The sequence below is a fragment of the Parambassis ranga genome, chromosome 19 (assembly GCF_900634625.1).
Source record: "Parambassis ranga chromosome 19, fParRan2.1, whole genome shotgun sequence".
In the NCBI taxonomy this organism is placed as follows: Eukaryota; Metazoa; Chordata; class Actinopteri; family Ambassidae; genus Parambassis; species Parambassis ranga.
The window spans coordinates 9,895,332-9,910,539 of record NC_041039.1 but is presented as its reverse complement, the minus strand read 5'-3'; the positions used below and the strand labels follow the sequence as shown (position 1 = coordinate 9,910,539).

Genomic DNA, 15,208 nt, shown 5'->3' with positions numbered 1-15,208 from the left:
TCCATTGGCTGTACTTTTGTCCATTTTCATATTTGTACAGTGTTGTAGATTGATCCTTTTGCTGACACCAGAACACATAAAAAAATATTTTAACTGCTGCTTATTCATACATGTTAAAGGTTGCTACAGTACATAAATTGCTGCCGTCTGTCTTTCCTCCATTAGATCACGCCTCTCTTAACAGTACTGTTCTTCATGCAGACAGAATACACCTAATTCACCACCATGGTGTTTCCATGGCGACTGGCCCACATTAATTTTCCAAGGTGAGCGGCCTTGTTGTGCTGGATTGTGTGTTTTGTATGCAGTATTTCACAGATGTTAGACACATGAAAGAGTGAGCACTCTGTGCTGTCAATGAAAAGTTGTCTTACCCATGAACTCGATTCCAAGTTCATCCGCTGTTTCAATCAAGGCCAGGTAGCATTAGAAAGGAAGGAGTAAATGGAGACATAGGGAAGGGGGAGGGAGGGAGGGATGGAGAGAGAGAGAGAGAGAGAGAGAGAGAGAGAGAGATTATAAAATGTTACAACATGTTACGCCTCTGTCTTACTCAGAATTCACCTTAGGGAGAGACACATGCTGCAACTAGACCATTAAGTTGGTTTGACGGCTTTTTCAGACATGGCTTCCCCTTGTGCATTAAATAATGAGCCAGCCAGCCCCAGATGCTTGGGCTGTATTTCCATAATACAGCCTGCAGAGGCTTGGGATGAAGAAAGAAAACAACAAAGATATGGAGGCTGAGAGGATTAAAGGAAGACTCATGAAAGTAAAAGTTGAAAATGACATATCATGTAGCTTTATGTCACCGTCATTGCTTTGCACAGGCCTTTTACATTGATGCGAGCCCGAGGCATTGCAGTAACTGTTCTCCTCTGTCTCCAAGCATATAGCTTTTCAATATTCACAAGCTGGTGGCTTTAAAATGCGTCACGCTGCAACACAGGTTCACATGCATGTGCACACATACCGTACACTTCAGAACACGTTTGACCCTCTCTCTTACACACAGTCTTTTTTCACGCACTTATGTATTTTCCCACAATCCTTGTGCTGGGGGAACAGATAAAATGAAGCACTCGTGTTCACTCCCATGTAATCTTATTTAAATTAAAATGAAACCCTCACTAGTAATTGCTTCTCTGACAGAGGTGGCCTGAGTTTTAAATAGAAAACAGTGTGCCAAGCTCTGACAGATTATGTGGTGGACCATCTCTAAAAAAGCAGGAGAGGGAGAATTTTTGATTGTAGAGCTGCTTTTGAGGTAAGCGCAGGCAAAATTACAGAGGGCGCAGGAACATTTGGATGAATGGATGATAAGTACTGTCCAGTTAATATGAATAATTAACTTTTCTTTCTTTCTTTCAAATAAATATTCAGACACAAATTAATGTTAAAGTCAAAATGTGTTATTTACTGCCTGATTGGCTGACAGATTCCCACTAGACAGACAGTAGTTGTCTTTATTATTGACCAAAACATAAAGCCCACATTTTCATCGTCATAGCAATCCATGTAAACAGCTCAGGGCCACTCATTTTGGGCTGGGAGCCATTATGCTTTTTGCTACAAGGAGTTCTGAATTACAACTGCATGATCAAGCTATGGCTGCCCATTTCATTAGCAGGCTGCTTTCTGTCACTCTGGCACAAACACTTGGCAAAGAAGCCAAAAAAAAGTGAATAGAGCATCTTACTGATGTTGCCTGATCTGTATGATCCATCCAAGCCTTTCCTTGTGATTGCCCATGGCAGCAGCCAACACTTTTCCAGTCTAAATCGCCCTGACTGTCACAGCCTGTGCAGATGATGTCATTACAACATTGATACACATCCCTTCCTCTGGCATTGCCTTGTCTGGAGACATTCACCAATCATAATATGTGCAGGCTCCCAATCCTTCGCCCTGGCAACTCAAAGCACCCGGGGGAATCATTTACGGCGTCTTGTGGAAGCCTTGAGCCGGCTTGGAGAATACCTGTGCATCATGTCAGATGCTTTTGGCCCGATTAAGAGGCAGGAATCTGGCAGGTGGGAGAGACAATGGCAGAAGTGAATCAAATCCTTAATCCCCTCCTTCACTTGGGTGAGCAGGAAACTGTGAAGCCAATGGTGTGTGTGTCTGTGTGTGTCTGTGTTATTGAACTCCATATCCTGCGTAGCTACTTACTCCAGGCCTAATATCTACAGGAGATAAATAGTTCCAATTAGAGAATTGCCCTCCTCCCCTTTCTGAATTCGCTTGGTAAATCCAGACTGCTGCTCACCTCCGTCTTTTCACTCTTCAATCTTCTAGCAAACACTACCTCTGCAGTCTCAAAGGTGCTGCGTACCCATTACTGGCATGCCTGAAAACTCGGTCATAGTTGTGACGGAAAGTCATTCAGCTTCTTTACCAGGTATCAACTAAATTGCAGTCTACCTACACTGTCATGCCTCCAATTAAAAACCCCTCTACTTCCCCACTGTGCACCAATACCTTAGACACAGCACCTTCTCCCTGCCTTATTTTTAAAGCTGAGATCCAAGTAGTATAACATGGAGTGCCTGGTGGGGAGCCCCCCCTTTTGTCCCTTTGTGCAGGACAACCACTGCTTCTCTTTCTACCTCTCTAAGGAAGTGTAAATGACAGACTGGCATTGTGTGAAAGCCAGTCTTATATGTTCTCTAGTCTTTTTCCAGTCAATATCAAGACAAAGGATTAGAGGCAATGAATGATTTGTGAGGTGCACAGATTGATTTCACAGGGAAGAAAAACTGAAAGTGTGCATGGCAGATGAAACTTTTTTCTCACCTCCGTGTGTGACTGTGTCAAATACGCCTATGTCAATGGATGGAAAAAATCTCATATACCACACAGAGACACAATGAACTGAATAATATTGGAGCTCGCCCTACTTGTAGCTGACAGTGTGTACATGTATGTGTGTGTGTTATTACATGATTTGGCTTTTGGAAGCAGGATAATCCTTAAAACCCCTCCGTAATCTGAGTAAATTTTAGACCACTTTGTATCAACAGAGATCAAAATAGGCTTCATTCCCCTCTCCAATCTTGCAGGGTTAGCAGTTCTGGTTGTTTGGGAGGGTGGACTGTGGGGACTGTGGAGTAGTAGAATTGAGTTTGTATCGTGTAGCATCCTAGGATATTGTTTTCTAACGTAGCAGGGTTTTTGTTGACATGTTGTAAAACGTGCATGTGGGCCTGATGTAAGGTAATACTTTTGATTTAAGGGGTCGTCAAATGAATAGGTTGGGAATCAAACTAATCTGGCTCCAACATAGGAGAGTTATTACAGTAAGAGCTGCAACTGTGCAAATATAGCTTTGGGGTTACCGCTGTTGTCTGGGAGATTCCTGCTCTGAAGTGTTTCCCACATGCTGATCAAACTGATTTATAGGCTTTAGTAGTGTAAAAAAATGATGATCCCAGAAGCACATTTTTTTCCCTTTACCATTGCTGTACAGCAAAATATTTGATATTTGGTCTCCTGATATGGTTTTTATTCATTTTAGTCAATCCCCCATAACATCATTGTAATCCTTTTGTTGAGTGATTCTTTTTTTGTGCAAAAACACAACAAAGTTTGTGTCATTAAAAGATATAATATAATAAAGATAAAAAGAACACAAAATCATGTGAAGCAGTGACAGACGGAAAGTTGATGGCTGCCTATAGAAGATAAAATAAATCCCTCTGTGAAAACTGTGTGTCATGTAAGAGCCTGAATCATGCTTTGTGACACTGGCTTGTGACCCCTTTAATGGACTCTCTGTGGGCATGCTGGAATCAAACAGAAGGCAAAAGGAGTTAAGTTTGCTCACTGACTGGTGGTGCAGAGGAGTGAAGTCACTGCATGAAACAGTGTGAATTTGTAAAGACGCAGTCTCCAGGGAAAGGCTGTGGGCCTCCAATTTCTCTTCCATGTACCTCTGACTTGAGCTTTATTTTTTTAACTACACTGCACAGCTGTCATGGGGATTTACAGACTTCAGGGGAAATGATTTTTCATGAATAACAGGAAACTGAAGACTTTTCTTCCTTTGAGCTACTAAGACTAAGGAAAAGATTAAAGATCACAATAACAGATAGAGGAAGTTTTATGAACACATTTGATTCTAACATCAGTATTTTGTCATGTATGCAGGCTAATAACGTGTAGTGTCAAGCTATACATTTTAATGTGGTAACTAAATCATGTTTTTTACTGCTTTAATATTTGCTTTAATTTATATTTGAATTTAAACCTCCACGTTATGAGACTATTATTCAAAATGTGATCACATCTGGACATTTACATCTTAAGGAACATAAAATTTCAACAGCAATTCTGTGCAGTAAGAGTTAATATAAAGCTGGGCTTTGTTTTTATATTTATCATGTTGACAAATACAGTGCCTTCACAGATTCGCTCGAGGGCGTGTAGCCCGTACTTGTTATGAATTTTGTTCATGTCGCAGATCAATACACCAAGACTGTACAATAAAAAATAGAACAGAAGGCGTACTTGGGTCTGACAAGATAGCATCCGTCTTGGGTACAAACTGGTCACAGCGTAATCCATGGTAGCCCTCCTTACACCTGTGAGAAGAGAAAAAAGAGAGAGAGAGAGATTTAAGATTAGGACAAATCAAGCAAAACGCACCAAAGTCCAGCAGCTGAAGACACATTCAGATAAGGAAAAGTTGAGACCAGGAAACCTAGAAAGAAAAATGAACAGACAAGTAAAGAGTGGACTGCTCACTAAGGACTGAGGTGGTGGAGGGAGATACACAGAAACTGTTGAGAGGGGTGGGGTGAGAAGAAAAAGAAGAAGGAGAAGATAGTTGGGCAGGCCCCTGCAGTGCCTGCAGCCTCACTGATAGTGCATGATTGACAGGAATGCCAGGTCCCAGTGGAAGAAATGGGGTACTGGGATGGAGAAGACTTGGCGTGATGCACACAACACAAGATCTACAGTGGAAAGGAAGCTGCCATAGTTGGAGCTCTCATACAAACAAAATCCTGGCTCACTCCAAATATTTGCCTCCATTGTCAAATAAATATGGCGGCACTGTTGATTCCCGTAGATCCCTCAGCAACTGTCATAGATACCACTGAAATTATGACACTTCATATCTAGCTGTGGATGATGCAATATTGTAGCAATACCCTTTGATTCTGTATGTTGCAACCTATACATTGTACTGAATGTATGAAGAAATAAATGAAAAAAACATACTTTTAAATTGAAAATGAAATCAAAGTTACACGAAAACACAAGAAAATAAAGTTTGGAAGTACTTCTTCACAATCCTCTATAGTTTTAGTCTCAAAGAGACTTAAGCAGTTTTATTTCTCTCTTCAAGAGTGGCCATAATGCGAGCACATTCAGTGGGCTGATCCATCCCTCTGCTCTTTCAAAGCTTAGGCGAGACAATTGGGGGATTTGCTTTGATGTGTCTGTTTCAATATAAACTTGTACATGAATGAGCGCTATGTCAGAGTTGTCCGTATTTTCTCTATTCCATCAGTCAGTGATATATTGTTGGTAAACAGCAGGGGCTTCACACATACATCCACACATACACACACTATCCATCAAGATCTGTCCGTCACATTTCCACCAGTGTCACAGATCACACATTCAGAGCAGAGCTGTTGGACAAGTGACAAGCAGAAGTAGACCATTTGGTCTTATCAGCTTGTCCTGATAGCCTTAAGGAAAAAAATAATAAAACACATGGAGTAATGTAAAATGAGCAGCAGTGGAGATCACAAGTTGCTGGTTAAAGCTGGGATCAGAGAGAAAACTGTCGTAATTCTTTGTTTCTACATCTCAAGCTGCAGTTTCAGCTCCATTTGTTCAGCTTGTCTCAGCTCAGTATGTGTCAGTAACATCTCTCTTGTTTCCTCTATAAAGTTGCACTACACAACTGATGAAAATAAATGGTACACGCTCATTTCATTTCACACTAGAAAAGCAGATGATTGTGTAAATGTAGCTGCATGGCCATGTTCCTGTGCACCTGTCAAAGATCTGGCTCCAAAAGCAATTCTGCACAGAATTACATGTTAGAGACAACCTGTTTAATATTACTACATGTGCTAAATGTACATGTGTGTGCATATTTCTGCGGCTAAATCTCTCCATGATAATGAAGAACTCACCATGAGAGCAGCCAAAATGGTGACCATGTGGAAGCATTTTCATTGTAAAATGGGCTTAATGTTATGAATTTGTGTATTTTAAGATGACCTTTACCTAATCCCCCCTAACCCCGCTGTTTTTAATACCTAACATTAACCAGAGGTTTTTCTGACAAATTCACATCACCAGATGCAAACCTCACAGAGTGTCTCCACCTGGCTGGATTTCAGTTGGAGGACAAGCAGAGCTTTAGTCAAATGTCAGAATAAAACTCCTTGTGCATATCTTATATCATAAATCCATCATAAATCCAACATCAATGTTTTCCCAAGTTTCAGCTGCAAACTTTGCCCACCTGACTGTATGTGCTAGAGAGGTAATACTGGGCTGTTAGTGCTGCTGCACTGCACAGCCTCCTAAAATGCTACAATGCTCCACACGACTGAGGTGTTGGATTGCTAAAGTCATTTCCACTACAAACTATCCCTTTCTCAAACATAATGCAGTTATTATGATAATCACTTAAGTCACAATGAAAGATGTAAAAACATTTGAACTGATGGGTGTGTAATTTAAAAACCGTGTGCCGTTCACAGTGATCAGCGCCACAGTCGAGCTGCAGGGTGTGATCGTTGAAACAGCCATTTTGCGTTATGTGGTTGTAAAAATCTCTTCTAACTGCACCTTTAAATAGTGAGTCTCATTACTGTTCAAATGATGTGTGAAAAATACCCTCGAATTAAGCCCTTTAAATCTCAAACCTCAAACTCTTTGTGTCATTTCATTCATTATATGTCATCTCATATAATAAGGAAAACACACAAAAGCTCCATAGTTCTCTGCTCAGGCAACCAACAAGGGATAAAGAACTTGATTCTCTACAGTTGTCGGCTCTCCCACAGCCAGACTTCTACCTCTTAATCAGCCTGAAAGGTGACTAATGCAAAACCCCAGTATTCTCTAATGTCTCACACAAACCGTTCTTTAATGCATATTCTAAATTACACAGCAATGTGCTGTTTAATGTTGTGCAGAGCATCACATGGAGCTACTAATACATTTGGTCAGAACAGTGTTTTCTTATACTTCCACTGGTTCTGTTTTTTTAGGCCTTGAAGCTTGGCGTTTGTATTTATACTCCTAGTCTACAACGACAATAGTCTAAAGTGCTGATCATATGGGCTTTAGGGAAAAACAGGCTGAAGCCGACATGATTTAAATAACTTTAAATAGATGCTTTGCTTAAACTGAATATCCATCTAAATACTGTCATTAATCACCATAGGGATAGACCATTAAATCTGACTGGACATGTTACAGTGAACTGGCATATACTAAAAACATGCTTTATGCTGCCATCGGTCTAAATGACTAATGCAAAGATATCCGATTAATTACTAGAATAATCACATATATCCTAACCGCTTTGTATGGGAGAGGGTTTCAAAGTAAGGACAGGGTGGACACATAATTAAATTATCTAATACATGACATTTGTGATACATTTCAGTGGCCGGATATAAACCATTTCAACAATCGTAATTCTAAACTGGATCCTTCATAAAACACCTGCTCTGTCCTTCCTCTTTGTCACTCTCTCAAAGAGCCAATGACACACTGCAGAATTCCAGGGAGGCATCCAAGACAGCCAGTCAGATTTCAAGGGTAAGTCGACCCTCCCCTCTGTGGCTCTGCCCTACATCACACCTTCTCTCCCTGGGTGTGGGCTGAGATGCCTTGTTAGTATTCCGAATCACAATCCCGAAGGCAGAATGCCTGTCTGGCTATCTGTTTACGTCTGGGCTTGCTTTCTGTTTGTCTATGTCTCCATCTCTCTCCCCCTGCCTCCATCTTTGTAGCACTGTGAAATAAGCTCAGCAGTCCCTCAATGAGATGCAAACAATGCTTTGTAAATGTGTTTGCCTGAACATGGCGTTGAATGCCTCAATGGATGATAAACAATGTGAGATAATGACGTGCTTTGAGTATGTGTTTGAGTCTGTATCTCCAAAGGGGGAAATGGGGCAACAAGAGCTCGTGTCTTAATGTGTGTGTATGTGCCTGTGTGTGCTGTTGTGTTTCCACATGGGGGGAAACATCACAAAGTGAACCCAGATGCGTGTGTGGATTGGGGCACCTATGACAGCTTTGTGTGTGTGTGCATGTGTGTTTCTATCCTGTACACACCGTGCATAGGAACAGCAGCTATAGACATAGTGAATGTTTTCCCCTACTGCTCCAGAGCTGTCTGTGACTACCCAGCTGCTTTTAACACATGTTCCAGTCACAGAGAAAACACACCTCTGAGTCTGGAGGATGACGGAGGGGCGGGGAGCTCTGCCTCATGACTAATCACCATCCTGCCTGTTAATTAGTGCGAAGAAAAATGGAGGATAGTTTGAGTGCAAGGGGAGGGAAAAGAGGTTCGAGGAGGGGATAAGGGAAGGAAGTGCAAACTTTCATTTACCTTATGACACCCATGCACATCAGCTTCCAAACCCCAAAGCCCATAAAATAACCCCATATGCTTTTACCGAGAAGGCAGAGGGGAGGTTCCATAGCTTACTGAAAGGATTGAGTAATTATTGACTAGATTAACTCAAAGCTCTTAAGCTATTTTTGGATCGACAGTAGGTTATCTGTCTGATAAACTGTGCAAGTTACAAACCTCAGTTCTCCCAGCAGCTGCTAAAAACCAGTCACGATGACACAAGCAGCTCTGAAGCACAGCTTATGGTCTTTATTTGATGAGCTACAGGCTACCTGTTTCCTGCTGTTTCTTGTCTTCATGCTAAGCTAAAGCAAACATGAGTCTTCTCACCTAACTCTTATTCTTAAAATGTTACTACACATTATTTTTATTCCAACAAAATGCACCATTTATAATGAATCTAAATTTAATGTGTCTAATTTTCAGAGCCCAGTCTGTCAGCCATTCAACCATGACTATCACATGCATGTAACAGCTCTGAATAAAGTATAAGCACATAAATTAAACTGATTTAAACGGAATGCATTAACGAGCTGGCAAATGTATCAATAATAACCTGGTTTCATACGTCTACTCTGATTAAATTTCCTATTTGTATTCCAGCTTCTTGTATCATCAAGATTTCCACAGAGTCTGTATTATTTATATAAAACACTTTTCCCTCCAGGCTAAAAGAACAACAAACATAAATAATGAACAGCCACAGACTGTTTTTTTCTCCATTGTCCAAAATTGATCTGTGGTTTTGTTTAGATATATAAGGCTCCTGAAAAAGGGTCTTTTTTTTTGCCAAGCAGATAAAATGTATTATTTTTATTTCTCTTTCGGCCCTGTATGGACGCACAGCATTACACATTTAAATTATACAACACTAGAAGTGACTGTAAAGGGGTTAAGGGTTAACAGTACAAAATGTAGATGTCTAGTGTTATACCGGGTTAGAAGTGCAAATCTTATGAATATTTAATCTTTATGGACAACTGGTAAGATTCATCCTTATTCTTCAAGAGCGCATAGCTTAAAGTATTATTCTCTTCAAAAGAGAATTTCCCAGTCTGCCTGTGAGTGTTTTTACCACTGCATGCACACACATCCAGAAAGAGAAAGAAATATCTGAAGATGAAGAGGAATACATCCCCTTCAGCAGCTTCCCCTCCCCTCTCTCACTGTGTCCGTCTCCCCTCACCCTTCTCTTCCTCTCTGTTATCTCTAGTCCTTTGAAACAACACCTGTTACAGACTCGCAGTTTGGGAGCTCTGTCGTGATGCAGTGCGCACTCCTGCGTGATACAGTGCCAGCTCGCAGTTTACACGTTCAGCCATAGCTGATGTGCAAGGCAAACAAGCCGGGACGTCTTCATCCTCCAACAGTCTAATGACTTCTTGGAGTATTGTGGATAGGGCACACCAGACCAGACCAGAACAGTGTGTGCTGTGTTTCTCTTTGTGCTGTGCGTCTACTGAAATATTTTATTTAGCTACTTAGATCAGATGACATTTGATTGTGGGTGTGTTTACTCTTGATGAATGAGATGGCTGTCTTAGCTGATGAAAATGTAATGATCCCTAAAGCATAGTGGGGACATTGCTGCAGCAATTACACCAGGGTGCTGCTGAAGAAAATGAAATCTACTGTAAACACTGTTTACCAGGGAAGCAGAGTGCATTCAGGAAAAAGGGTCCAAAAAGGTGGAACAGAAATGAAGACACTACTTAACTTCACCATCTATGTACTACAACAGTAAAGGGGCTCATTAATGAGTGCTACAATGAAGCTCTGATAACCTCTCACTATGTTTGCATGTGCAAGATGTGACACTATGACTAGCAATCTACATTTTATTCAGGGCATCATAGCAGGTTTATATCATGCATCAATATTTTCCACGTCCCTCTGCTCTGTTTTGTCATCAATATAATTAAGTCTACTAAAATTTATTACGCCTGTTATTCATCTAGTCTGCCTGCATTATGTTTATATGTTTATTACGATGTACACTACACTCAGCAGGGGGAAAGGGTTCTCTGCTACGGCCGTCCTCACAGCTTTGCTTCTTTTAGGAAACACATTAAAGTTTTGAATGTCCTGGCAGCTGCATATCACTCCTCTATGTAAACAGCTCACACGTAGTAATAGGCATCCATCAAATCAGCTCAAGGTATAAATCATGTCCACCCCACCTTCCCTGCTACACTGCTGCAGGAGACAGATAGGAATATGTATGGCTTGTGCGATAAGGTAGAGAGCGGTCTCTATTGGAGGCATTTTGGCCTTGTATTGTGTTTTATTTTTTACCATAGAACAACTCTGAGGCAGATTGCAGCCAACTCGTACCTATTCTTCCCTCATGGCCCATCAATAACAATGAGAAAAGTGTCAGCAGCTGATTAGGCTTTGATATTGAGAGTGAGGCAGGGATAGCTGTGTGGATGTGTATGAATGCTTATGTGCCTGCAGTGGCTTGGACATGTTTATGTGTGTATTTCTTATTATAAACAAAATTAGATCACTGGAGGTCTACTTTCCTTGGCTCACAAAAAAAAATGGATTTTAGTCAGCCATCCTGACCTTCCCAGCGGTAAAAATTAGTCTGCTCTGGAACTCTAATGCAGCTTAAATCAGTTACATGCCCTTAGCCTCCTCCTATGCTGCATTTACACACTTAATAAAGTAGGAGTGTATCATGGATGGCAGCAGGTGTGCATCTTAAAAAATGAGCAAATTAAAATACTGGAGCATTCTCCAACCACACACAGAGAACAGAACCCAAATAATTTATTTCAATATTTAGCAATTAACATAATGCCATATTGCATCTGTGCTTCAATGCATATGCAAATCTTGATTTTATTATGCATGACTTGTAGGTCAAGTTATGGATATTAGGGGTAACGCCCAATTCAGTAATACTTAACAACATCAACTGCACCAGTTGGTTTGCTGTATTAATTGTGGCAGTGAATCAAAAGACTTGGTGCAGTGTGATAAATGTGTCTATTGAGTGTGGCGAGAACCCCTGCTGCCAAATAATGATTGCCTTAGATAGTAAGACTGAAGTCACTTTCAAGAAGATAGGTAATTAAAAAAGGCCTGGTCTACTCCAACATTAGCTGTGTATATATTTTTTTAACTTCCCAATCACTAAAATGCTGTTGTACTAAATGTGCATGATCATTATTATTCAAAATGAACGTACATTTACAGTGACTGTTTTATTTTGCTCAGCACAGCTTATGTGAGAGTTGGTAAAATTAAAGTTCTGCACTTCTGGGTTTGGCAGCTTAGAACCTATGAGAGCCATCAAAACAATATCTTCCTCAACCACCAGAGACATTCCTGCGACCTTTTATTATTCATTAGTCTTCTCTTTCTCCCTGCAAGCCAACAAGTTCTGTTGGCTGCCTCCTCTATGAAGCGGTGCATTACAAATTTAGCAGGGGTGTTTGAACTGCACCTTGAGAGGACATAATGTGATTATTAAACAGTAATAAAGAAAGATGGCGACAGAAGAAGCAAAAAAAATCCACCAGAGAGCCTGCTTGTCAATGAGGTGTGTAAACGCTTATCTTCTTTGATATCATTTACATGCCCCTATAGGACTGGTGCCAAAGAGAAAGTAATTAAGCTCGTCTGTGTTGTTTGAAAAGCAGACAATAGATGGAAAATTGAAGACCTAACATCAATCATTGCTTTTGAATATGGTTCATTTTTATTCATGAACAGCCTGTTTGACTCAACTTTACTAAAGGTGCCAGGATTTCTAGCAGCGGAAAGCGGCCTAAATAATTCACCTTCCTCGAGTAATGGCTGGGTGAAAATGTATGTAACATTGTAGTCTTGTCTGAACACATCACATAAAGTGGGCATTTTTGTATCTGGGGTTAGCAACGCAGATCACTAGCATGTTGTATGAAAGAAAACACGACTTAAATGCATTCAAATCTTGAATACATTTAAACATGTGGTGTCTTACAGACCTGAAAAAGGACCTTTCATCTTACAGGCATTTGCTTTCTGAGCTTTCAAATATATATGAGGGACAACAATTACCTTTCTAAAAAGCTACTCTCTGTGATAACTAGTTATGCATACTAAGTCATCTTAGCGAGTCATTTGCACAAGGAAAAAAAACCCTTTGCATAAATTATGCTCATTATTTGGTTATGAAATCTGTGCCTCCATTCAGTCTTTATTAACCTCCATTTCCCTGCTTTTGCTTTTAATAACAATAACTAATGGTGTCGTGGACAAATAACAGAGAGGAATGTTCTTTTATCTAAGGTCTTCAGTTTGTAAATAAGCAAAGCATTAGAGTGAGAGGGGTGTTTAGCCATAGACTAGCAATTTAGTCTTAAAGGAGAAGACTTGCCATTAAAATATGATTATACTGTGATTACAGGATGTGAGATCTAGGGGGAGGATGAGGAAATGTGGTGTTTCTTGCAGTATACTTGACTAACACTTAACAATATATCAAACATTGTCATTATGTGTAACCCAGAGGAGGCAAAATAACCTAACCTCTGCCACTGCACCCTATCTGTATCGCTTCATTTGAGATTCAGTTAACTTCAGTTAACCCTTAACTGCTTGGGCAAAACAAGCAATATCTTATTGGATGTGAACAAGGATATTTTTTTTTAAATACTTGAGCAGCAAGTCGGATTAAATGCTAATTAACTAACTGGAAAAAGAATGACAGCTACAGCAACCGTCCCAACCTGCCTGCCCACAAGTGGGATGGTTTGGTATATTAAAGGTACGAGACTGTTGGCCTATTGACAACAGCTAATCAAAAAGTGATAGATATAGACCACAGAACTCTTATTTAAGTTATTAAGTTAAAACAGTGGCTACTCAAATTTGACTCGTGTAAAGCACTGTAACATATTTTTATTCACACTTTTATTCAGCAAGTATGAATGCAGTCAACATCATGTGCCCCACTCAGTGATTGTTACATCAGAAATGGGTGGAAAACACTGTGAATGCCCCCAAGAGCTGCAAGTAAATACTACTATCAATGCGTGCAGGATTATGCTGCAGTTTTCTCCATAAACATCAATGAAATTAGTTATGCCCATTTTCCCCGTTTCTCATCTTGGCCTACATAGTATAAATCTGGCTCCAGTTTTCATGTATCAGGGGGATCATTCTGCTCTGTGATGCATAACAGAGAGCAAAAGCCACGACGCAATGTAGCTTCAGGTGTTAACACTATTCTGCATTCGCATCAGGAGCTCATCAAAGAGGTCGGGTTGAGTTAACTTTTTGTCTGCCAGTCGCTGAGCTGCTCTTCTTTTATCATTTAGACCCACCTACTTCTTTTTTTGTAGCTTTTTGGAAATGATTTTCTGTAAAGAAAGAGGACGCTGCTGCCTGTTGTGCCCAATGTTTGGAATGCTGCTGACATCTGTCTGTACAACCTTAATCCTGTCGGCTACATTCAGCATGATTGAGTTCACGTCATTGCAAATGCTAATGGACCTGCACATAAACACGCAAAGATACACATAGACACAATTACAAATACCAGGACACACACAAAGAGTGTCCTAAGCAGGCAGAGCTTTGTCTGTTTGAACTGTCTTGAAGCCAAACCCTCTGGCTCAGCTACAGTATCAGCTGTAAAAAGATGGATTAGGCTCCTCTATAACTACTCTCACAGTGAGACACAATGTAATAAGGTGAATGTGTATGTGCTACAGAGGAGCGGGCACATCTTAAAGTGCCTGCTGCACACATCTTGTGCCTCCTGTGCGTCGAATGTGGTATGTTTAGTTCTGCAAGCTGTCTACAAGTGTGAGAGTTTTAGAGGAGTGTGCTACGATAAAGACAACTGGAACAGCTTCCACAGAACCCAAACAAGTGTCTGGGGTAAAAAGAGATTGCTCCCATTGTGATCAATCTGACTGCCTGAGCCAACCAGCCTTGAATAGATGGCCACATTTCTTCAACCTGCAGGCAGACGCCTCGACGCAATACACTGTCAGACCAAATAAATTGCATCTTAGCCTAGCTTGAAATTTTGTCATTGAATATTTATTGTGCCTTTATAATTGCCCCTACTATAATTTCAAATGACACATGTGGAATAGCAAACAACACATTGTTTATAAAAGTTAGATTTTTTTGGTTTGTTTATTACATCTGCAAGTTACTTGAATTGCACCTGTGGCGATGGGTCCAAATGGAAAACACTGTCAAACTCCAGTGATTGATTGCTACAATCATGCAGCTGAGAATTATGGTTATCACAAACTGAGACCTTTCAGGGGCATCGCTGAAGCTTTAGCAACAGGGATATAGCTGACAGGTTGAGAGGGCTAAAAGAATGTATCAGAGAAATAAGGAACAGCTCGGAATGTCTCAGCAGTTTTAGGTGTGGGGACAGGGAGTGCAACGAAGAATGAACTGACTGAGACCAGACAGTCTTGTTGAAAGCGTTGGTATAACTGCCTGTTAGACCAAGAGACAGAAGGTCAGCAATTCTTCCCAGGCATGATTTAAAATGCGCAGAAATAATCATCATTAAAACAAATTCCATAATACTGCTGCTGTTTAATTTTGTACAGTATTTAATGA

General features: G+C 40.5%; 1 protein-coding gene across 1 annotated transcript in view; it reads right to left on the bottom strand.

Moving 5' to 3' along the window:
- Positions 1–15,208, bottom strand: part of nrg3b (neuregulin 3b) — a 152,465-nt gene that overhangs the window by 18,603 nt on the left and 118,654 nt on the right. Inside the window, exons 3-4 of the mRNA XM_028431585.1 lie at positions 4,510–4,583; positions 375–401 (exon numbers count right to left, since the gene is read on the bottom strand). Of these exons, the coding sequence (XP_028287386.1) occupies positions 375–401; positions 4,510–4,583 (101 nt within the window). The remainder of the gene's footprint in view (positions 1–374; positions 402–4,509; positions 4,584–15,208) is intronic.